Here is a 22,979-nt window from a genome sequence, read left to right on the forward strand (position 1 = left end):
TCCCTTCTGAGGGTTTTAACTGCTTCCTTATCTCTGGGTTTACCCTTAAGAGCAACTTTGAGTCTTTGTAAGGATTTAGTACATTCCCTGTTAAACCATCCCCCGTTAATCCTAGGGTCCTTTGGTTTTCTTCCAGTTAAGATTTCTGCAATGTTTTTATTAATGATGTCGAAACTAGCTAGAATATCAGCATTATCCTTTTCGGGTTCGAGACAGCATTCCACCTCATCTATACAAGCAGACACAATGGTACATAGTAAATGTTCCTCATTTTGCCTACCCCATTTAATTCTAGGGCCATTGGGTCTATGTGGAACTACATCTGTCACTGCACCATGTAACGCCTTTACTTTATCCCCCCACAAGGAGAGATACATTGTTAGACAGTTATGATCGCTTAGGGCTGGGTCTACTATTACGGGTAAGGAACACAAAGCTGTAATACTGGAGGAGACAATGAGGTAGTCGATAACCGTGGCACAATTCCTACCAATAAAGGTCGGTACCGAATTGCCCTCACTGTCTACGCCAGGTAACATAATGCATAAATCCATTTTAAGCATAAGAGTGTTTAGGGATTCCCCATAAACCGAGTGTAAAAAATGGGTCTGATCTTCCCCCACCTCATCCCCATACCCACACACCCTTTTGCCAACAAATGGGCACATGTGAATGTTGAAATCTCCGCCCCACAAAATATCAAAAGACACATCACTGCGCCCATATAACCTTTCCACCTCCGCTTCAAGTTCATCAACCATATCTGTTTTTGAGTGGTTAAAGACATTGTTGTAGTGGTTTATAACTAAAACATTTCGCCCATTCCTGTGTTGTAACCACAACAACTGAGAGTGCAGACCGACGGTCCGGTGGTTTTTTACTCGAACCGGTAACCTCACAGAGAGCAATATCACCATTCCACCACTGGCTCTCCCCATGTTGGATGGCTGAGCATGGCAATTATAGGCAACATACCCATCAAGATAGACATCTTCGGCCGCCCAAGTCTCCTGGAGACACAAGATGTCAAATTGGGTTATAAATTCTAACCATCCTAGACGATCTATCTTGTTATTCCACCCAGCAATATTCCAACTCGCCATCTTATATCCCCGTTCTGTTAGACTAACAGCCTCAATAGATGGTGGGGGTAAGGTGTGGACGTGGGTTACTTCCCCTGGCACGGGGTCTTCAGATAGTCGGGTCGGACTTGTACTTCCACTGGCCAGGGTAGGAGTATCTGAGTTACAGTGAAGCTGCCCAGAATTACGTGTATTACCCCCAGAGCTACAAGTAGCATTGTACCCATTGGGTGGGTTAATATCAGTTGAGCCTTTTTCCCCCGTGCCTACACCCGTGTCTCCCCCTGTGTCTCCACAGAATTCCTTATCCCCCTCCCCTGTGGCCCGATGGCATCAGTCACAGTCTTCCAGGCCACTAAACACGTCAAACCTGTTGGTGGTATCTAGGGGTGTAAAAGGTTTGAGATGATCCATTCTCCTGTGTGTTAGGGAGTTGTACCTTGGGCCTATAGTATTCCACCCATACAGATCTACAGCTATAGGTGGTTGCTTGTCGTTAAATATAGGGCCGTTATTGTAGACAGGTGGACGATATGGGTTTGAGAGCATTTGCCTCAATAACGGGGGCGGGGGGGCTCGCTGTGATTGATGATTAGGTGGGAACACCACTGAGCGAGGATAAAAATATGTTAGGGGACGGGGGGTAATAGATTTACTTCCGTGGTCAGACGGCCAGTTAAGTATAAAATGGACGGCATTCTGATCTCTAAAATTAATGACCACTATATCTCCCTCAATATCTTTAGGTCTTCCTCCCAGCCAAGGAAGGCGGCGGACATGGACAATTTCTCCATTGATATTATTTGCAATAGGTCTGTGTAGACTTAACCAATGCGATATTTTATTTTTCAACTGGGCAAAACCCTCCCGTTTGTTCTTCTCCAGCTCTGGTACCCCAGTAAGGACTACTACAAAGGGTACAGCTTCTGGTGGAAGTTCTGGAAGGGGGCCCTTGTTATAATTACCTCGAGCCGGCCGCTCGTTTCCTCTCTCTCTATTTTTATTCCCTGGGGCTTGACCAAGATTATTCCGCTGTCCATTAGACGTTACAGCCAGGGACAATGTGGGTTTACTGTTAGGTCCAACAGGGTTACTCCCTGATGTACTTCCACTCATATTATTTGAGGATTGAGGCAGAATGGTAGTCTGAACAGGGGTAGGTATAGTAGTTATAGCAAGAATACCTGATGAAGAAGGTAAAATTGGGGTTTGTATAGGGGGATTAGGCAACACTTTATTAGTCACTATCTTGGTTCCCAGTTCATGTTCTATCTTCCCAAGTCTGTCTTCTAATTTACTAAGTCTATCTACGATAGCCAGAGTATAGGTCCTCATTATAGACTCTATGCTATCGATCAAGGCCCTGTTTGGTTCCTGTAACGTCACCACCGCGGGGGGGCTGTCGGCGGTGGAGATGACAGGGTCGGTAAGGGGAGTTACACATGGGTGCGTAGGTGATATAACTATCCTTCCTTTGTCTGTTACTTTAACCCGTCCTCCCCTAGTACTGTCGTCCTTTTTAATGCCAAAGTCTGCATGATTAATTTTCCTCTTTGGAAGGTCAGATTTTTTACGCGTTTTTGTCGGAGGAGGGCCATAGATTTTAACTGGCGTGACTTTTTTTGCCCTACTTTTAACTACTTTTGTTTGTTTAGGGATAGGGGTAATTTGTGCTTTGGTTATAACAATAGATTTGGTTGTACTGGGAGTGGTAGCAATGGTTGACAATTTACTAGTAGTGCCTAAGGGTTCAAATTCGCTCGTAGGTGTTTCCTCTCTAAATATTAGAGAGATGCTGTCCTGTGAGGGGGTGCAGATATTTTCAGTAAGAGTTCCGTCCCCCGTAGAGCTAATTAACACTGGTGACACCGGGAATGGTCTATTCTTTAGGCTTTCAACCGACCGCCGTCGCTCAGCCCGAAGTTCTTCAAGGGTGGGGGTAGTTGGAGAATCCAAGAGTTTTCTTAAAGTAATTATCTAATTTCCCATTTATCAAACTCACCGGCTTCTCAGGGCCAGGCAACTCCGGGGTTAGTATTTCGATTGACATAATGATTGGTAATATAATGTACCCCCCAAGCACTTACACAATAGTCCTAGGCTGTTCAGTAATCGACCAGGGATTCTGGCCCAGTCCAGTCTCTGTGGGCCTCTGAGGGTCTCAGAGGGTCCGCCCTTAGTCCGGGCTTTGTCCCAGGTGATGTCCCGCACACGCGTCCCGCTGACGCGTAATAACTTCAGGTCTTATGCTGACTGTGGATAGAGGGGGTGGAGTCACGGGAAGAGGCGGCAGGTGTGCTCGATGGGACACGCACAGCCTGCTAGGCCTCGCAGTCCCGTCCTCCTGCACAGCAGCTCCCCACTCGATTTCCAATGCCCAACGGGGCTCCTTGCACACAGGTTCACAGGTTCCAATGCCCAACGGGGCTCCAGGAGACAGCAGGCAAAACGGATCCAAGACTCCTCTGTGAGCGAGGGGTTATCAGCAGTCAGCAGGTCAGCAGGGGGCGGAGTCACGGGTCAGCAGGGGGCGGAGTCACGGTTAGCAGGGGGCGGAGTCACGGGAAGAGGCGGCAGGTGTGCTCGATGGGACACGCACAGCCTGCTGGGCCTCGCAGTCCCGTCCTCCTGCACAGCAGCTCCCCACTCGATTTCCAATGCCCAACGGGGCTCCTTGCACACAGGTTCACAGGTTCCAATGCCCAACGGGGCTCCAGGAGACAGCAGGCAAAACGGATCCAAGACTCCTCTGCAAGCGAGGGGTTATCAGCAGTCAGCAGGTCAGCAGGGGGCGGAGTCACGGGTCAGCAGGGGGCGGAGTCACGGGTCAGCAGGGGGCGGAGTCACGGGAAGAGGCGGCAGGTGTGCTCGATGGGACACGCACAGCCTGCTGGGCCTCGCAGTCCCGTCCTCCTGCACAGCAGCTCCCCACTCGATTTCCAATGCCCAACGGGGCTCCTTGCACACAGGTTCACAGGTTCCAATGCCCAACGGGGCTCCAGGAGACAGCAGGCAAAACGGATCCAAGACTCCTCTGCGAGCGAGGGGTTATCAGCAGTCAGCAGGTCAGCAGGGGGCGGAGTCACGGGTCAGCAGGGGGCGGAGTCACGGGTCAGCAGGGGGCAGAGTCACGGGAAGAGGCGGCAGGTGTGCTCGATGGGACACGCACAGCCTGCTGGGCCTCGCAGTCCCGTCCTCCTGCACAGCAGCTCCCCACTCGATTTCCAATGCCCAACGGGGCTCCTTGCACACAGGTTCACAGGTTCCAATGCCCAACGGGGCTCCAGGAGACAGCAGGCAAAACGGATCCAAGACTCCTCTGCGAGCGAGGGGTTATCAGCAGTCAGCAGGGGGCGGAGTCACGGGTCAGCAGGGGGCGGAGTCACGGGTCAGCAGGGGGCGGAGTCACGGGAAGAGGCGGCAGGTGTGCTCGATGGGACACGCACAGCCTGCTGGGCCTCGCAGTCCCGTCCTCCTGCACAGCAGCTCCCCACTCGATTTCCAATGCCCAACGGGGCTCCTTGCACACAGGTTCACAGGTTCCAATGCCCAACGGGGCTCCAGGAGACAGCAGGCAAAACGGATCCAAGACTCCTCTGCGAGCGAGGGGTTATCAGCAGTCAGCAGGTCAGCAGGGGGCGGAGTCACGGGTCAGCAGGGGGCGGAGTCACGGGTCAGCAGGGGGCGGAGTCACGGGAAGAGGCGGCAGGTGTGCTCGATGGGACACGCACAGCCTGCTGGGCCTCGCAGTCCCGTCCTCCTGCACAGCAGCTCCCCACTCGATTTCCAATGCCCAACGGGGCTCCTTGCACACAGGTTCACAGGTTCCAATGCGCAACGGGGCTCCAGGAGACAGCAGGCAAAACGGATCCAAGACTCCTCTGCGAGCGAGGGGTTATCAGCAGTCAGCAGGTCAGCAGGGGGCGGAGTCACGGGTCAGCAGGGGGCGGAGTCACGGGTCAGCAGGGGGCGGAGTCACGGGAAGAGGCGGCAGGTGTGCTCGATGGGACACGCACAGCCTGCTGGGCCTCGCAGTCCCGTCCTCCTGCACAGCAGCTCCCCACTCGATTTCCAATGCCCAACGGGGCTCCTTGCACACAGGTTCACAGGTTCCAATGCCCAACGGGGCTCCAGGAGACAGCAGGCAAAACGGATCCAAGACTCCTCTGCGAGCGAGGGGTTATCAGCAGTCAGCAGGAGGCGGAGTCACGGGTCAGCAGGGGGCGGAGTCACGGGTCAGCAGGGGGCGGAGTCACGGGAAGAGGCGGCAGGTGTGCTCGATGGGACACGCACAGCCTGCTGGGCCTCGCAGTCCCGTCCTCCTGCACAGCAGCTCCCCACTCGATTTCCAATGCCCAACGGGGCTCCTTGCACACAGGTTCACAGGTTCCAATGCCCAACGGGGCTCCAGGAGACAGCAGGCAAAACGGATCCATATCTCCTGTTCAGCTAGCGCCAAGATACCTGTGGACATTCGAGTGCTATTCAAGAATTAATAACAAAACGTAGGATAATTTTGTAATTACCTTATTGCATTTTATAAGCGTAATTTTCAAATGGGGAAAGATGAACAGTTCATGTTTTGTGTCTGGAATCGCAATTTAAAATCCTAACTTGTGTTGAAGTCTGATTTTAAAATGCAATTCTGAAAATGCAAACTTTAGGAAGATGACATTTTCTTGCTTTAGCCTGTCATATGGATACTTCATTACATATATTGCGTTAAGTTAGCATGAGTGTATTACATGTTTAAACAGCCGGTTTGCCTTCGGCTTCAGTTTTGCACACGACACATACTTGTTGTTGTAGCTTTCACCCTAGAAGCGGTGAGGTGGTTTATTTGAGAATAATATGTTATTTCTATGCTATCAGCTTTGCCTGGTACACTTGGTACAACTGCCTGCACACTGAGAGCTGCACACTCTAAGATTAACCTAACACAAGGTTGCTGGGAGGCCTGATCCTCACACCACATTAGACATAACACAAATAATGTTGATGCCAACATTTTGGGCTCTACGCGGGTTTAAGATAGAGTTACACGGAATGAAAGTACACACTTGGTGCTGCGCATGAAGAGAGCTGGTAGCTGTTGATGTGAACTGCTCCTACTGACATTGAGAGGTATGGGGCAGCCCTGCTAAAGCCCGAATGAGACCTTCACATATATAAAATAATATGCTAGATAGGGTGCGCGAAATATAGGTGCTATCGATTTCTATAGTTTTTGCATTATAACATGCTAGCACCTTTTGCTTACTATGGATTAGTGACTATGCTGCTGACTCTGATTATTATAATCTGCATTTTGGTATTATACAAGATACTGCGTTTGAGAACTTTGCATTGAATAATAAATATTTCAAACTTGCACTTGTGTTCTTTGACTCTCAGTTTTGGTTTGAAATGATTATATAACGAAAGAGTGTTCATGTGTTCCACGATTCCTGAGGTATTCTAAAGATCATGTTCTGGTTTGTCTAAGACATGGATCATTCCATAATGATCCATGAGACACTGTAGCTAGCTAGGTAAGGGGATTTCTGACACTGAGATGAGTTTTGGATCATCCTAACTCACTGAGGTTCTAGATCTCTATGCACAGTTCTGTGGGAGAACGGAAACCCTGCTACATGGCGCCCAACGTGGGGCCTTAAAACATGACACTCGAGTAGTATATCATTCATACCTTGACACCTTCATTCCCGTTTCCGGTAAACGGTGGTGTCGGAAAACCTACCTGTTTTTGAAATAGGTCTTTTCAAGCTTGAATTCTTTTTTAAACGGTTTCTTTGAATTACTACCCAGTTGTGCTACAAAGTGTTCTTTGTCTTTTTTCACTTCCTGTGCTACCATGGCCGTGGACATAGCGCAGCATAGCCGCGTCGCGGTTCGCGACCACTTGAGGGCATATAATGTCCCTGCGGAAGGTTTGGCTGTGGTTCTAGTGGTGAGTGCGGAACATGCGTACCCGTACGAATTGTTTTATTCCTGGGTGACGTTTCCGGAAGTAAACGCTAATTCGGGCGTCTACCACTCATACACTGCCTCGGCTGTTCCGGCGGCTTATGCTCCGTACAGAGCACTGGAAGTACCTATAGATGTTTGGCAGCACGGAGTTTGGTTTGGTGGCGCCCTACCCCATTCTTTAACGGCTCCGAGGTTAGGTCCGTTGTCCATTGCGGGCACAGCCTGGCCCGCCTTGGGCGGATTTACTCCTCATCCTAATCGCGCCACTTGTAATGTGGGTGATCTGCGGCGTCTGCATGATGTCGCGGTTGACGTGATTAGAGCGCTTGTTCATTACATTGGTCGTAATATACATGGCGCAGCCCCCGCAGGTGCGCAGCTTCGAGCGGAACAGGCTGGTTTGAAAATCAGTCCTGTCTTGTTGAATTCCGTAATGGGCAGAAAGCCAGAGAATAAGGATGATTTTCCTTACTGGCTTGCCGAGAAATTCGACCAGCTGGAGGCTGTGTTTCCTAATACGACTCCGGGTGAGAAACACCGGATTCTTACGCTTAGTTTACCGAAGGATTTAGCCCCTGAACTTGCTGACTGTGAAACATGGGGTAAGACTTTTGCAGCGGTTTACTCGAGGTGCTTTGGCACCCCGTCAGTGTCGAACCTGTCTGCGGTCCTAAAACGTGTTCAGGATGATCACGGACCGGAGTCGGCGGTTGAGTTGGGTATGCGCCTGAGCGGTTCATTTGAGACGGTTTGCGGTATTATCCTTGCTAATGTAAAAGGGGATGCAGTGAACTTTCAGGTGGCCAATGGTCTGGCGTTAGTTCCCGATGCCGAGAAACCCCGTCAGCTGGCAAGAATTATTGTGGCGGCTTATAAAACGGTTGGCCGCAATTCTAAGGGTGTAAAGGTTTTTCTTGAAAAAGAAAAGAAGCAGCCCCAGGGACAGTCTTCGGAAACGGGTGGACAACCCAAGTCCAAAAAACAAAATTGGCCTAAAAAACAGAATCGGGGTAAGCAACAACAACAACAGACACAGGTTTCTAGTCCGGCGCCTTCACAACCTGCGCAGTCGGATAGAGTTTATGAATTGCGCGATCGCGCTACGATTAAATCGCCTGACAGATATCAGGCATCTGACCAACGCTCTCCTCGTTCCTTTCAGGACTCATCGGCTCCGTCAACCGGTGGTGGAGGGGGCGGCAGGGGCAGGGGTGGCCAGCAAGGACGTGGCCAGCCCCGCACGCGAAGTGAAGGGGATCAGCGGGACGACTCTACGCCAAAGAGACCGCAGTTTGCCAAGAAGAAAGTCGCTGCCTTAACGGCGCATCGATATGCCCCAGATAGTGAGAACGCGGCTTCGGAATCTGACGTGGGCTCTGACCTTGCTGGACAGCGCGGCGGAGATTACCATAGTGAGAGAGGCCCTCCGTCCACTGTTGAAGGTGACAGCGACTGAGACTTTTATTGTGATTGAAACAGCTGATACACATGTTGCTCCCCCTGAAAGACTTTTTGAAATTGTCCTGTTAATTGAAGGTGACATGCAGCGAACTGTAAAAGGGGTATTTTGGGAGAATCTTTCAGATACGTATGACATTTTGCTTTCGGAGGCTGACTGGCCCCCACCTTTTGTTCTCGCAGCTCCGCGAGGGGAGGAGGTAATCCTCCCCAGTTTCGCGCACACTGTTTCGAGAGTGGAAGCGCTGCATTTTGCAGAAGAGTGGGCTCTGGCGCTTGCGCCGGCTGTGTACCGAAATCAGTGTGGCTGGGATAAATTATCCCCTAGCCATGAGATTCCTTTACGGTCACAGCCGCAGCCACAACCCCAGTATCCCATACGGCGTGAAGCTAAAGCTTCGGTCGCGGCTATCCTTGAACAATTGGAATATCAAGGTGTAATTGAAACGTGTGTGTCACCAATGAATAATCCCCTTTTTACTGTTAACAAGCCGGACGGCTCATATCGTCTGGTTTTGGATTACCGGCATTTGAACTCGCATTGCCGTAACTGTGCAGTACAGAATACTCACGGCTCTGCCCTAGTGAATAGTCTTGAGCGTAAACGGTTCAAAACCACGCTTGACATTTCCAATGGTTTTTATGCACATAGATTAGATGGTCTAAGTTCCCAATGGACCAGTTTTACGTGCGGCGGCGTACAAAAAAAGTTTAATCGACTCCCAATGGGATATAAAAATAGTCCTGGAGTGTTTTCCGCCCGCATAGTCTCTCTTTTAGAGAGTTTCGATCCAGTTGCATGTTCGTATGTGGATGATATTTATCTCACAGACGACGAGCTTTGGGTGCATCTGTGTCGAGTAAATAGCATAATTTGTAACTTTGCAGACATGGGTTACAAGTTTAACTTTGCAAAATCGCACATTGCGGAGTACACAGTGTTGTTTCTAGGTTATGAACTTAACCATGAAGGAAAGGGATTGGCTCCTCAGTTCCTGGAGAAGTGCGCGCAGTTGCGCTCTCCGACAACGCTGAAAAAATTACAGTCTTTGCTGGGTTTTTTAAATTTCGGGAGGACATACATTCCGGAATATGCCCAGCGTATCAAGCCTTTATATGCCTTGGTACAACCATCTTTTTCCAAATCATGCTGGCTGCCTGAGCATTCAGCCATTCTGCAGTCCTTGCAGGCTGATATGCTATCTTCTGACTACTTACAGACTCGTGATAACCAGACCAACCTGGTGATAAGAATTATCCCTGGGACGGTGGGTTTCACGTACCTGACTTTTAATGAAGGGGATACTGTACCTATTGCTTGCAAGTCACACTTGTACACTTCGGCTGAACTGCGTTTTTCCACTGTGGAGAAAGTTTTAACGGCTGTGCAGATGGCAATTCTTAAGGAACGTGCCCTGTCGCAGGGAAAGCGCATGTTGGTTGTCACCCCGTGTCCAGCCTTGGAGGCGGTCACGAAAGCCAGTGTACCGAATTCTAAAGCTTTGCACCCTCGGTGGATTCAGTGGGCTACATCCTTGACATCTCAGGATGTCACGTTTATTTTTGACGCCGCTTTACGGTCGCAGGAGTATTTACAGTATGAATTTGTTCATCCTGCTCCTTTAGCAATGCGGCCGTTGGAGGATTTCCATTGTATCATTTACACGGATGGTTCGGCGCAGGTTGCGCATGGCTCTAAACACGCCTACGTTTCCGCTTGCGCCATTGTGGTCGGTGCCATGGTGAACGATGAGTTCAAGTCCAGTGTTGTGCACACGCAAACGCTAGGGGACTGCACCGCACAATTAGCAGAGCTTCGTGCTCTTATGCTTGCATTGGAGTACGCTGATCCTTGTGTGACGACTTTAATCGTAAGTGATTCTTACTACTGTGTCCAGTCTTACAATGAGAACTTGTTCTTTTGGATTCAGAATGATTTTCGTGATTCCAAGGGTAGCACAATAAAACATAAAATGATCTGGGTCCGAGTGGCGGAACTTAAAGAGAAACTGCCGCTCGTGTTTGTGATTCATACTCTCGGTCACCAGCGCGTGGGGGTCCACGCTGTTGGCAACTCGCTTGCTGATGAAGCAGCGAAGTCAGCGGTATCAAAATACTTAGTTGCAGCGGTCACGAGGTCCAAAAGCAAAATAGATGATGACATCTTGGCGGCTGTTGCTGCCACGGAGAAGGGAGGTAAATATCCTGCGGGGTTCCCTTCGAAGTACACATACCACTTAAGTCCCGATAAGGTTCCTTATGTGAAAATTCCTGAAGTTGGAGAGCGTCTAGTTCCCAACTCGGATCGCAGAGCTTCTCTGATTACAGCGGCTCATGAAGGTGTGGCGTCTGCGCATGCGGGCGTCTCAGCCACTGTATCTCAGCTACAACAGAGGTTCTGGTGGCGGGGACTGTACAAACAGACGCGCGATTATGTCCTTATGTGTGACATTTGTCAGCAGATCAAGCCTTCTACTGCTGCGCGTCCGCCTCAGACACAGTTGTACATCTCTAATAAACCACTTGGATGTGTTTATTTGGATCACTGCGGTCCTTTTTCTTCTGATACTGCGTATAAATATATCTTAGTAGCAGTTGACTCATGCACACGCTTTGTATGGATATGGCCGCATCGAAGCGCTGATTCGCGAACTGTCATTAAGGATTTGCGTGTCTTTGTGGGAATCTTTGCTTGTGGTACTTTCCATTCGGACCAGGGTCCGGCTTTCGCCTCTAAGGCGTATAAGGATGCTATGGTTTCGTTGGGAGTACAGGTGAAGTTTTCAAGCCCCTACAGGCCTGAGGGCAATTCTGTAGTAGAAAGAATGAACCGCGACTTAAAGCAATCTTTGACAGCCCGCGTTATAGGCACTGGTAGAAACTGGCTGACCCACCTCTATGGCGTGCAGCGTGCGCTTAATAATCTCCCTAGAAGGTCTCTGGGTGGGCGGACCCCATACGAAATGCTCTTTGGTATCAAGATGTACGTACCTGACCTTGATGGTGCAGACTGCCAGGCCCAGGCCGCGGCCTTTGACGTAGATGAACATTGCAATGTTTTACAGGATCTACAAAAGACCAGAGACAGTCTTGCAAAGGAACACTTGCCCTCCACGTCGGATGATGCGTTGCAGATCCCGGTAGTTGGCTGGCTACCCCAAGTTGGAGAACTGGTTCGAGAGAAGATCGATAACAAGAAAGAGTTTGGTCCCTCATATCGAGCACCAGTCCGAGTACTTGGAGTGAAGGGCACAAGAACAGTCATTATACCACCACTTCCAGGTCGTAAAGAAAACAGATTTATTTCTATTGACAATGTCAAGACACACAGGGTGGCCGATTCTTCATAGCATGACACCGGCTGTATCCTGTCCTTCCATGGTGAGGCACTCTGTGCTGGCTATTACATCTGGTGCAGATCAGGAGGTGTCCCTCGAGATGCCTGCCATAACTAGTCCTTTATTAAATACTATTCCTGTTACTAACATTGATGAGGTGACCTATGCAGATCCTGCTGATTTATCCATGTCCGATTTACAAGCTCGTTTGGCTAACCAGTCCAGATTCTCTTTTGACTCTTATTCGGAACTTTCAAAGAAACCATCGACTATTGCAAAATATGCCACGTTGTTTAAAAAACATTTTTTGATTCCACCTTGGACATACATTTGGCTGATACTATTTTTATTTCATCTTTTTATGTCGATTGGTTTTGTGTTTTATTTTTTCCGACTGATCGATGGCCATTATGTGAAAGAAAGAACAGGAATTCGGTACCTTAATGGAACATTGGCCCCTCTATCCTCCTCACATTCAGTACACAGACTAAAGAGAGACTTACATTCAGTACAGATTACTGCTTGGCCAGTCCTTGATGGGATTGTGTGGGATGCGGTTAGGTTTCAGATACATGGCCCCACAGAAGTTATTAATGTTCCTAATGTGCTTAGAGTAAACATGGGAGATGTGATTAAGCAAAATGTTCGTTCTGATGATTGGGATCTTCAGGCTGTAGAAGCATTGTTCTCTGATTTGAAATATTATGCGGCCTTTGATGCTGATGATTTGTACTTAGATTCTGTCAATTATGGTGATTTGTTTTGTTATCAACATTATGGGAATCATTTCTTACACAAGACAAGTTCCAGGAGGGTTCCTGTGAATTACACTCAGTGGGAACATTGCCCTACTCCCTTACAGGGGAGCTCAAGTACATTTCTGGGAAAATACTCTTATTTTACAGATTTTAATCAATCAAATCCTGAGTCGTTTTATTTTAAAGTGAACCAGAAATTCATGCCCAAAGTTAGACTTACTGATACAAAATTGCTGTATTCAAAGTCCTTTTTAGATAGGTTATCTGTGGATGGCTATGAGTTATGGAAGGATGCTATTGACCTTAAATCGGTTTGGGGTACCAAAGATTGGCAGGTACAAGGCACTGAGGCTTTGCATCGTGCATGTCTCATCCCAAATCACATGTTGTTTTTAAATTCTACTGTTTCTCAAACAACATGTTTTGGATTGGCTACATCTAAAAAATTAAATACCCCTACTATCCCTGACTTAGAAGAATATTCAGGTTGGAGTAATTTCACTACAATATCCATCAATGGGATACAAGCACTTTTGCAGAATTCCTCCTTTAATATTTCCCGTTTTGATCCGGAGGGATGGCTTTTGTGGCAAAGAAGCACTGATGCTTGCCAACGTAGGTTTTTGGGTTTATCTGAAGGTTTTACGCATATCAGGCCAGATCCCAGGTTTGACACAGATCACACTGTCACCACTTATTCAGTAGGTAAATTGTGTCAGAACTGGTTACAACATTCCACTTTGGCTGCTGTTAAACTGCATCTGTCCCAGTTGAATGAGAATATAGAGCTAAATGATTTTATAAAAGGCCCGACTAGGGGTAGATCTAAACGCTTTATTTATGCTGTATACAATGAGATTTGGAAATTTTCACAGGTTGAGGCAGCTAAACGCCTGAGAGCGATTGATCAAGCTAATTTAGAAAAAGTGCTAGCTGTAGTAGATAACAGTATTAACATGCTTTCTTCCAGGATTTACACATTGGATAATATTGTTTCTTCTGTTGTTGATATTGTACATGATGAAGTGTCCACGTTTTACCATGGTCAAAATCAATTGCGTTCTGTAATGCAGTTTGCTTGGACTCTACAGACAATTAAGGCAGGTCGAGTTCCCTGGAACTCGTTGAACGTTTCATCCCTTTTCGCCCCTTTTAATCTTACTGAAAAACAGCGCATGCTTTCAATGCGTGATGCATCATTTTCTATGTTACATATTGAGAAGCTTGAATCCTTGCCTTTCTCTGTTGCTGAAACCACTACTGCCACGTGGCTGATTCATAGTTTAATTACATTACCATTTCCTTTATATAAATTTACTAACTGTATGCGGTATATTGCTATAGGACGATATGAACCACTAGGCAATGCTTTCTTACACGAGGCATGGTCATTACCATACACATACAGATGTCTGAAGGATGGAAAAGAAGTGAATCTTAATGGTGAGGATTGCACACAGTCACCTGACCAGTCATTAATATGCAGACACATTCAGTTACACGGTTCTTGTAATCAGGACCGCCCAAATTTAGCATGTGTTTTAAAAGGCACACCAGTTCCAGCAGTGGTTCCCACGTTCACATTATTAGCTAATGGTAGTTATTTACTTTTAAACAACTAGTTATGTTGTGGTTTATTAATTGGTGTGGCTTATGTGGTAACTGTATCAGAGCGTGTGGTGTGCTGCAAGAATGTTCTATACCCACCCACGCATGGGTCTTCAGATGTCTCCATCTGGCCACGAATTCCAACCTTGGAAGCAAAATTCAATGGTTTAAGCAGAATAAGGGCCCTTTTGTCTCAAAAACAAGTGACCCTGAGTTCGGCCCGGGAAACTTATGTCCTTCACATAGCTAACACCCGCACAGAGGTGCAGGCGCTTTTAAATACTGATTTGCCGTTTCATTTCTGTGAACTGGTGCACCAGATTTTTAATGCTTCTTCAACGACTGGGCTTGCACATTTTTTTTAAGTTAGTAAGCAGTGGCCTCGTGACTACGTTTGAAAAAGTTTTTGGTATCATTCCCACGTTTTTCCACACTATTTTTTCGAGTCTGTTTGGTGGACTACCTGTGTTGCTGGCTGTAGCAGCAGGCATTCTGTTGGTGTTTTTCTTCATAAAACATGGATGCCCATCCTGCGCAAGACTCCGTTCAACGCCTCCTGACACTGTGCCGTAATCGGATGCTCAATTACTATGGAACATTGCCGCTTGCTGCATTAAGCACGGCCTATAGATTGTCATTTCGGTTCACCGACTTCACGTGTGTCCAACCTGTGTTTCACTGCCTGAGCTGCGAGTTCGATTGGGCCATTGATTTGTGCCTATGCTTGAGAACTGCTCCTGACGTCGATTTTGATCAGCTAATGCGTCCCGTGGTGGCTCACGAGCTGATCTGTTCTGGCGAGAGAGTTATGGCCTTGGCAGCGATAAATGGAGTTCTGGGCCAATGGGAGATTTCTGCAGCGGCGGATGCCTTTCTGACACACAGCGATCTGGTGAACCCACCGAGTTGTCCTCTGACGTTACAGGAGGATCCGATGCTGGAGGAGCACGTATGTTCTTTCCCATTGCTAAATTGGATTGCTGAACTATTTTCGGATGATGGCAGTGATTTCATGCTGGAGGCTGTGGCAACTTTCTTTGCATATACTTTCCAATCGTGAGATGCCTGGGAGGAATGCTTTGTTGTGAAATATGACTTTCCCCTCGCTGGATTGGAGGGATCGACTATGTTCAGCTGATGGAGAGTACAATCATGTGATGTCGCTGGGGATAACGTCAATGTGGCACATGACTTTGGAAATCGGATACGTGCCTTGTTTTTTCTCTTCCAAACATTTGAATTGATGAAACCTGGTCCTACGTTTCATATTTTTGAGACCTGGTGGATGAGGTGGTTTTGTTTTTATTTTTAGATTTGAGGCCACTGTAGGCATTCATACATATTCATTCATACATATGTTTAGCTTATTTTAGCTCAAGATTATTGAACTTTGCTTTCAATTGTTGTGTCTGATTTAGACATTATGATTTAGACATTATGCCTTTTCCCTTATGTTTGACGGTGCTCGGACCAATGGGGGGGTGTCATATGGATACTTCATTACATATATTGCGTTAAGTTAGCATGAGTGTATTACATGTTTAAACAGCCGGTTTGCCTTCGGCTTCAGTTTTGCACACGACACATACTTGTTGTTGTAGCTTTCACCCTAGAAGCGGTGAGGTGGTTTATTTGAGAATAATATGTTATTTCTATGCTGTCAGCTTTGCCTGGTACACTTTGTACAACTGCCTGCACACTGAGAGCTGCACACTCTAAGATTAACCTAACACAAGGTTGCTGGGAGGCCTGATCCTCGCACCACATTAGACATAACACAAATAATGTTGATGCCAACATTTTGGGCTCTACGCGGGTTTAAGATAGAGTTACACGGAATGAAAGTACACACTTGGTGCTGCGCATGAAGAGAGCTGGTAGCTGTTGATGTGAACTGCTCCTACTGACATTGAGAGGTATGGGGCCGCCCAGCTAAAGCCCGAATGAGACCTTCATATATATAAAATAATATGCTAGATAGGGTGCGCGAAATATAGGTGCTATCGATTTCTATAGTTTTTGCATTATAACATGCTAGCACCTTTTGCTTACTATGGATTAGTGACTATGCTGCTGACTCTGATTATTATAATCTGCATTTTGGTATTATACAAGATACTGCGTTTGAGAACTTTGCATTGAATAATAAATATTTCAAACTTGCACTTGTGTTCTTTGACTCTCAGTTTTGGTTTGAAATGATTATATAACGAAAGAGTGTTCATGTGTTCCACGATTCCTGAGGTATTCTAAAGATCATGTTCTGGTTTGTCTAAGACATGGATCATTCCATAATGATCCATGAGACACTGTAGCTAGCTAGGTAAGGGGATTTCTGACACTGAGAGGAGTTTTGGATCATCCTAACTCACTGAGGTTCTAGATCTCTATGCACAGTTCTGTGGGAGAACGGAAACCCTGCTACAAGCCGTTTGGTGCCTGCAGCCTGCCTGTATCACATGACTGGATGTAGCTGACAGTTGGGCTTTGGGTATTCCTCCTAGACAGCTACACACATGGGGAGCTTTGGTGTGACTGGATGGGCCATCACTGATAGGATGTGAGGGCGAAGCAGAGCACAAAACCACTTTCACTTAAATAGGCTCTGTCCTGTCTCTACACTAAGGGCTGCTTACCCCCAATAGTTAGTCTGGACCCAGGGAAGGCAGGCTATCATGCACTTGAAAGGCATGCCTTTAGAAACGTTTCCCCACTTCAAAGGCACAACTGTGTATAAAAGAAGGACCACCACATCCTTAATAGAATTGAAACTTTCCGTTACAATAGCTAGGAAATGTTTCATTCTACGTCAGGACCGGAGGAGAGGATTATGCTCGTTTAAAGCTTGCTCACAACCAAATGAGCCATGTCAATAACCGGTTTAAAGTAAACCTGCTTAAAGTTAGAGTCTGAAGACCAGCCTGCTGCATTCAGAATGTCTTCCAGACCTGCATCGCCCATCTGACCCAATGGGCAATCATGGGAGAAGACACAGCCTTGTGAGGCTTTTTAAGTGCAATGAGGAGTTGCCGTTCCCCAGGAGGTCGAAATTCCTCAAACATTTCCTCATATGCCTTGAGGCAAGCCACCACACATAACTTTGGGGAATCCAGGAAAGCAGGGTAAGAGATGGAAATCGTCCTGCATTTGGTGCGTCTACAGATTGTAAAGGTAATGGTAACCCCAGTAGGGGAAAACATCCTACCAGACACGTCCAGAGCTCTGACATCCAAAATCTTCTGCAGGACAAAAGAGCATGGCCAACTTCGCAGAAAGTTACTTCCTAGAAAGAAATCTGTTCAGCTGCCAGGACAGGAATAGGTTCAAAACCCGGCTGACATCCCATAATTGAGAATACCGCGGTTCTAGAGGCAAAGAAAGGCGAATGCCACAAAGAAGACGACCGACCAAGGGGTGTTCCCCGACAGGATGATTAATACCTTCCGTCCCGTCAAGATGGCGGGACGGAAGGTATTGATGGTTCTGTAAGCCAAGCCCTCTTCCGCCAGGGCAGCAAAAAAATTAAAGATGGAGTTCACATCTGCTGCCACGTGATTGATACTCCGTCGCAGACACCAACAACACCACTTTGGAGCGATATCGCTTGACTGTGCTTTCATCCCATGCCTTGGACATGAATTTCTCAGCCGCTACCGAAAGGCCTATGACTGCCCATTGTCCCCTTGTTCGATCAACGGTTGAGGAACTCCGTCCGGACTGAGTAGGAGAGTTGGAAAGCAGGGGGAGAGGGATTGGCGAATCCCAAGAAAGCTCCAGAACTGGAAACCAAACTTGCAATCTCCAAATAGGTGAGATGCGCAGCATGCTCACTCTCTCCCGTCGCACCTGGGCAGAGACCCGGGTGATCATGGCAAATGGAGGAATGGCATAACCTGCTTCCTCCTGCCAGTCCTGCAGAAATGCGCCCGTCTTCTTTGCAAGGGGATCTGGTTTCCAACTGAAGTACCGGGGAAGCTGGTGATCCAGGCGTGACGTGAAGAGGTCTACTGAGAATGGGCCCCAGATACTCTGGAGATCCACAAACACCCCCAGATGCAATTTCCAAAGACTCGCGTCGTGGAAATGACAGGACTAAAAGTCTGCCACCTGGTTGTCCTGACCGGGAAGATATTCAGCTGAAACTGAGTTCTGATGGTGCAGGCAGTACTGCCAAAAGTTTGCTGCCAGATCTGAGAGGGCTCTCGAGCGCGTGCCCCAAAGATGATTTATATATCAGACCGCCAAAATGTTGTCCGTCTTGAGGAGGAGTAAAACAAATATTCCCTTGGGTTATGAAAGGTACAGGATCCAAGGTTCAACTCACAACTAGGTCGTACCTCACAAGGCGCACAATAATACAACTCATCAAGGAAAATCCCACCTAATATTTGAATCAATTGCTAAATAGCACTGAAGTTTTACAAAAATCTTTTATTATTAAAAAACTGGGTACAATTTAAAAATTTCAATACACCTCGTATATATCGCAGTTTTATTGCAAAACAATTGTTAAAAACAATTTATGTAAAATCCCCAATTACTATCAATTTACACAATATACTGTGACCTAAAAAGATAACAATGGTTAGATAGTGTACTTTGTCTTTCAAAGAAACAAATCCTATGGGACAGTTTAAAAACCTGGCCTGGATTCACTCATTTTCGTGTCTGAAGGTCCAAATTTTCCCTTGGATTATGTGCAATGATGCGTCGACGCATTTTGATGTGTTTAATTATTGTTCCATCTTTATCAAGACAAAAGTTAGTTTGTTTCTTTCGAAAACAGTTTTAATCAGTAGAAGAACTGAATGTACTCATAAAGTTTGACTCAAGAGGGCATGTAAACCAAGCTATACAATAAGGAATACAGGTGGCAAAACAACAGGGAATAATAGATGAACCAAACCCCAGAGCACAGCGCGCTAATCTAGACACTGGCCGAACCGCCGCTAGGCACAATAATACCAATAAGCAATTAACAAAGCAAATAAGTGCAAAGAAAGAATAGCATAATCCTCGCCTCCGGTCCTGACATGGAATACAGGATTTGCTTCTTGACTTTGCTTTGTTTTGTTGTGTTGAGACTCTGCATCCCATACTTGTGTTTTTGCTCTCTGAAAATCGCTAAAAAGGATTTATATAAAATGTAGAATTTTCATATATAATGTGCAATATGTTTACTACTTGCGGACTGTAAATCCTGGTTTACAATTCTTATGTTTAAAGTGTACCTGTAACATACCCGTTTATTGCTAACACAGGCTAAAGTGCTTCGTTTTTGTAGTTCATATTAATTTTGAACATGAAAAAGACAAGCAACTAGTATTCGTTTAATGAGTTTGGAGATTTTACCTTGTTGTGTGATGTGGAGTTCACAAGCACCCTGTTTAATGCCATGTTAGCAGTAGATGCTTAAACTTTTCGATTTGTTAAAATTAAACTCATTCAGCTGTGTGGGGCTTTATCATTCTTTCGGTTTAAGGATAGGAGAAGTTGATACCCATAGTGACACTATTGGCGCCCATTATATTTTAATGGTTAAAATGGTACCTTTGACTTGTGCATGTTCATGAATAGTCTTAATACCTGTGACAGTGTGGGAATTGTTTCTGTTTAACGCGACCTTTGTTATGGTTTGCATGCTGGTATGGTCCTTGAATAGGGCAATAAATACTTGTTCTATGAAGAAACTGATGCATGTGATATCGCCGTGCATGCAGGGCAATGGGCATTTGTTGGACGAAGCTGTAGGTTTGGGTTTGTGTTGATACCCATTGTAATGCTTAGCTTGAAAGATACTTCTTTCTGTTTTGAGCTTTCTTTACAGAGACGGCTGTGGTGTCCGCTTTCTGTCATGTGGTTTTTGCTGTATTTTTCTGTCTTACTCTTGCGCATTAATGCTGGCTGTGTTTAGCTGAAGTGATATGTGGCAGTTAGATGTTTTCTGCTCTTCAGTTGATAAATCTGCCTCCAGTCTTATCTAAAAGGTTTCCTTTTGTGTTTTAAAGTGAAGATATTAATCTGTGCTTAAGACTTGGTTTTGTTTTATCCTTTAGAATTTAGCCTCACGTGCTCTTGTTTAGTACTTCCTGCTGTTTAAAAGGAAGATCCGATAGGCAGTGTTATACTTCTGATCAGTGTAGTTCTACAAGTATGATGACTCTTCATTTGTTTTCTGGTCTGCACCAACATAATCTTATAACAAAGTTAAAAACCAGAATATTTGTTTGTGTGACACTTTCCTCCACAACAAAAAACAAGGGGCTGCCACATTGTTACTTAATATCCAAACCAGTAGTTGTTTGTGGTAATTTGTTTGAACATTCTACATTACCTTTCATCTTTTTTTCATATTTAGCCACCCAAGTGATTTCTTCAGAACCTTTTTGGAAGTCCTGGTTACCTATCTGACTAGTAACATTTAGTTAAAATAAAGGTGATCTTTGATCATTCCTTTTGTGATAAGGAATATGCGCTATTTTTTTGTTTTGGAAAAAAAACAGTTATTTGTTGATTGGGAAGACTAGGATCTGCAGATGTATTTAGTGCTTTTAAATGTTAAGATACAAGACTGCTTGACTATGAAGATGTTGAGAAATTATATTTAGACTAACTATTAGTTACCATAACACCTGTAACAGCGTGGAGTAATAAGGCAAAGCTCAGGAAGGTGCCCTAATCTTAATGTTATCTTTTACTACCGTGACCTGATCATACCAGATATTGAAAAAGTCATAGATCTAGTGGTGCTTGGAGGTTTACATTTAGTTAGGTCTGTTCTCAAAGACACTTTACCTTCAGTTTCACTAACTGAAGACAATTCAGCTGTTTGTTTCTAGCTCCTTATCACAAAGGGATCATTGCACCTTTGATACATTCAAAGCATGACTATGCAGATACCCAGTACCTATGATGGTCTGGCTAACAGACAAAACACATATAGGCAGCCCAGAGGGTGGCCGCCATTGGATGTTTGGCTATTTTTGGCTATTTTAAAAGAGGTCTTTCAATTTCTAGTATTGAGACTGCTCGCTACACTGGCTGCTGAGATAGTATTGTTTTTTTTTTTAAATAAAGCCTACTGCTTTAAATTTAAATTGCTGACCAAACCGGGGCCAGTTTAGCTAACTTAAAAGCTGTTTCCCTATATTTCTCCATGTACTTTCAGTTAGTCAGTCACTTGATCATTATTGGTCTAAATGTCCACATACAAAAGCTGTACACATCGGAAATATGTTGACCAGTGCTCACATCCTTGGAGTATGATCCATGCATACCCAAAGTTGACACTTTGAGAAAATGATTCAAAACTCACCTATTTGATAAATGGGATTGCAACTATTTATTTATGATTAGGTTTTATGCTTGAACCAATATGAACGAATACATTTGCTTTCCAGCTGGTTCTTTAATGGTCTAAAAATGTTACATACCACTTGGGCACAAAGAATAACATGAATAAGGTCATAATCAACCATACTAAATTTAAGTGGGGAGACCAGCACCATCTAATAATGTGATTACGTGTTTTCTTTCTTAGGAAATGTTTTCGTAACTTTCTTTTTAATATTATCTCTTGCTTACAGAACAGTAACATTTTTAAATTTGATCCAGCAGATGAAGATAAGAGAAAGGTAAGCACTACATTCTTCGACTTATTTCTCATATGTTCCTTTGTCAAAAGAAGATTTTAAACATACTTTACCTTAAATTGAATCTCATAACTTAAATAAATTGTCTCTTAAGTTCAATACATTGAACCTCATAATTTCAGTAAATTGCATGCATGCAATCTTTTATGTTTTACTGTTCAGCAAGACCTAGCTTTTCTTTCAAAACATTTTAGCACTCACTTTGATAACTGTACATCAAACTGTACTAGTAATAATACAAGTCAGCAAGCGTTTTGTGTCTCTGCGTTACAGATATAGAACGGCACCCATATCCATCAAGACTGCCTAAATTGTGTTTCAATATAGGATAGAGTCAAAGCTCCTTACAGAACACTAAATCACAACTCATTAACCAGCCACAACCCAGCTCACTTTCCTGTTACTCTTTGACTTCATGTTGTATTTGACTATGTATAGTGTTCCCCTGCCTTTTGACTAGGTTTGTGCTATAAAAATACTATATAGATACATATATACTAAGGTAGCCAACATTCAATGGAGTGAATGAAGAAAGAATACATCCAAGAAACAGGTTATATTTGAAGATGTTCAGGGCTTTTTATTAATAGAACTATATCTAAAAGGAAGAACCAACATCAAGAGAAGATTGGAAAAACACTAGAGGTAAACCGTAAGTCAGGGCCAAGTGTCCAGATGTGTAAGAGGTCTCAACGTGCACTGCTTATGCCAAACAAGGATTTTATATTAAGGGAAGCCCACAGGTAATTCATGCACAAACTATTAATATCGAGCTCTGTATATTCATCCTATGTCATTAGCAAGCAACATAATACATTTGCACATTTTAAACACTACCAGTTTTTATAGTGTCACTTCTAGGACCACATCCGGGGAGGGATAATGCTAGTCTCCTTTGGGTGGACAGTACGTAGACTTTCTAATACATTATATGAAATTGATGTTCAATGGTGAAATCGCAGAGTCAGTAAGCTAGATTTAAGCTGATCTGTCACTTCCAATGCCACTGCAGTTTAAAGTAGATTTTCTAAAAAAACAAACATCTTGTCAAACTTATCATCTATAGTTATAGGGCTGCCTTTCAATCCGATGAGGCCTTCAAGGGCATGGTGC

At 45.3% G+C, this 22,979-nt stretch overlaps 1 protein-coding gene across 4 annotated transcripts in view; it reads left to right on the forward strand.

The window, feature by feature from the left end:
- RIC8B (RIC8 guanine nucleotide exchange factor B) overlaps window positions 1–22,979 on the forward strand; it is a 477,183-nt gene that overhangs the window by 99,722 nt on the left and 354,482 nt on the right. For all 4 annotated transcript variants that reach the window (XM_086921785.1, XM_086921794.1, XM_086921812.1 and 1 more), the window contains one exon: window positions 21,801–21,848. In XM_086921785.1, coding sequence (XP_086777911.1) covers window positions 21,801–21,848 — 48 coding nt within the window. The remainder of the gene's footprint in view (window positions 1–21,800; window positions 21,849–22,979) is intronic.

The sequence above is a fragment of the Lissotriton vulgaris genome, chromosome 1_1 (assembly GCF_964263255.1).
Source record: "Lissotriton vulgaris chromosome 1_1, aLisVul1.2, whole genome shotgun sequence".
Lineage (NCBI taxonomy): Eukaryota > Metazoa > Chordata > Amphibia > Caudata > Salamandridae > Lissotriton > Lissotriton vulgaris.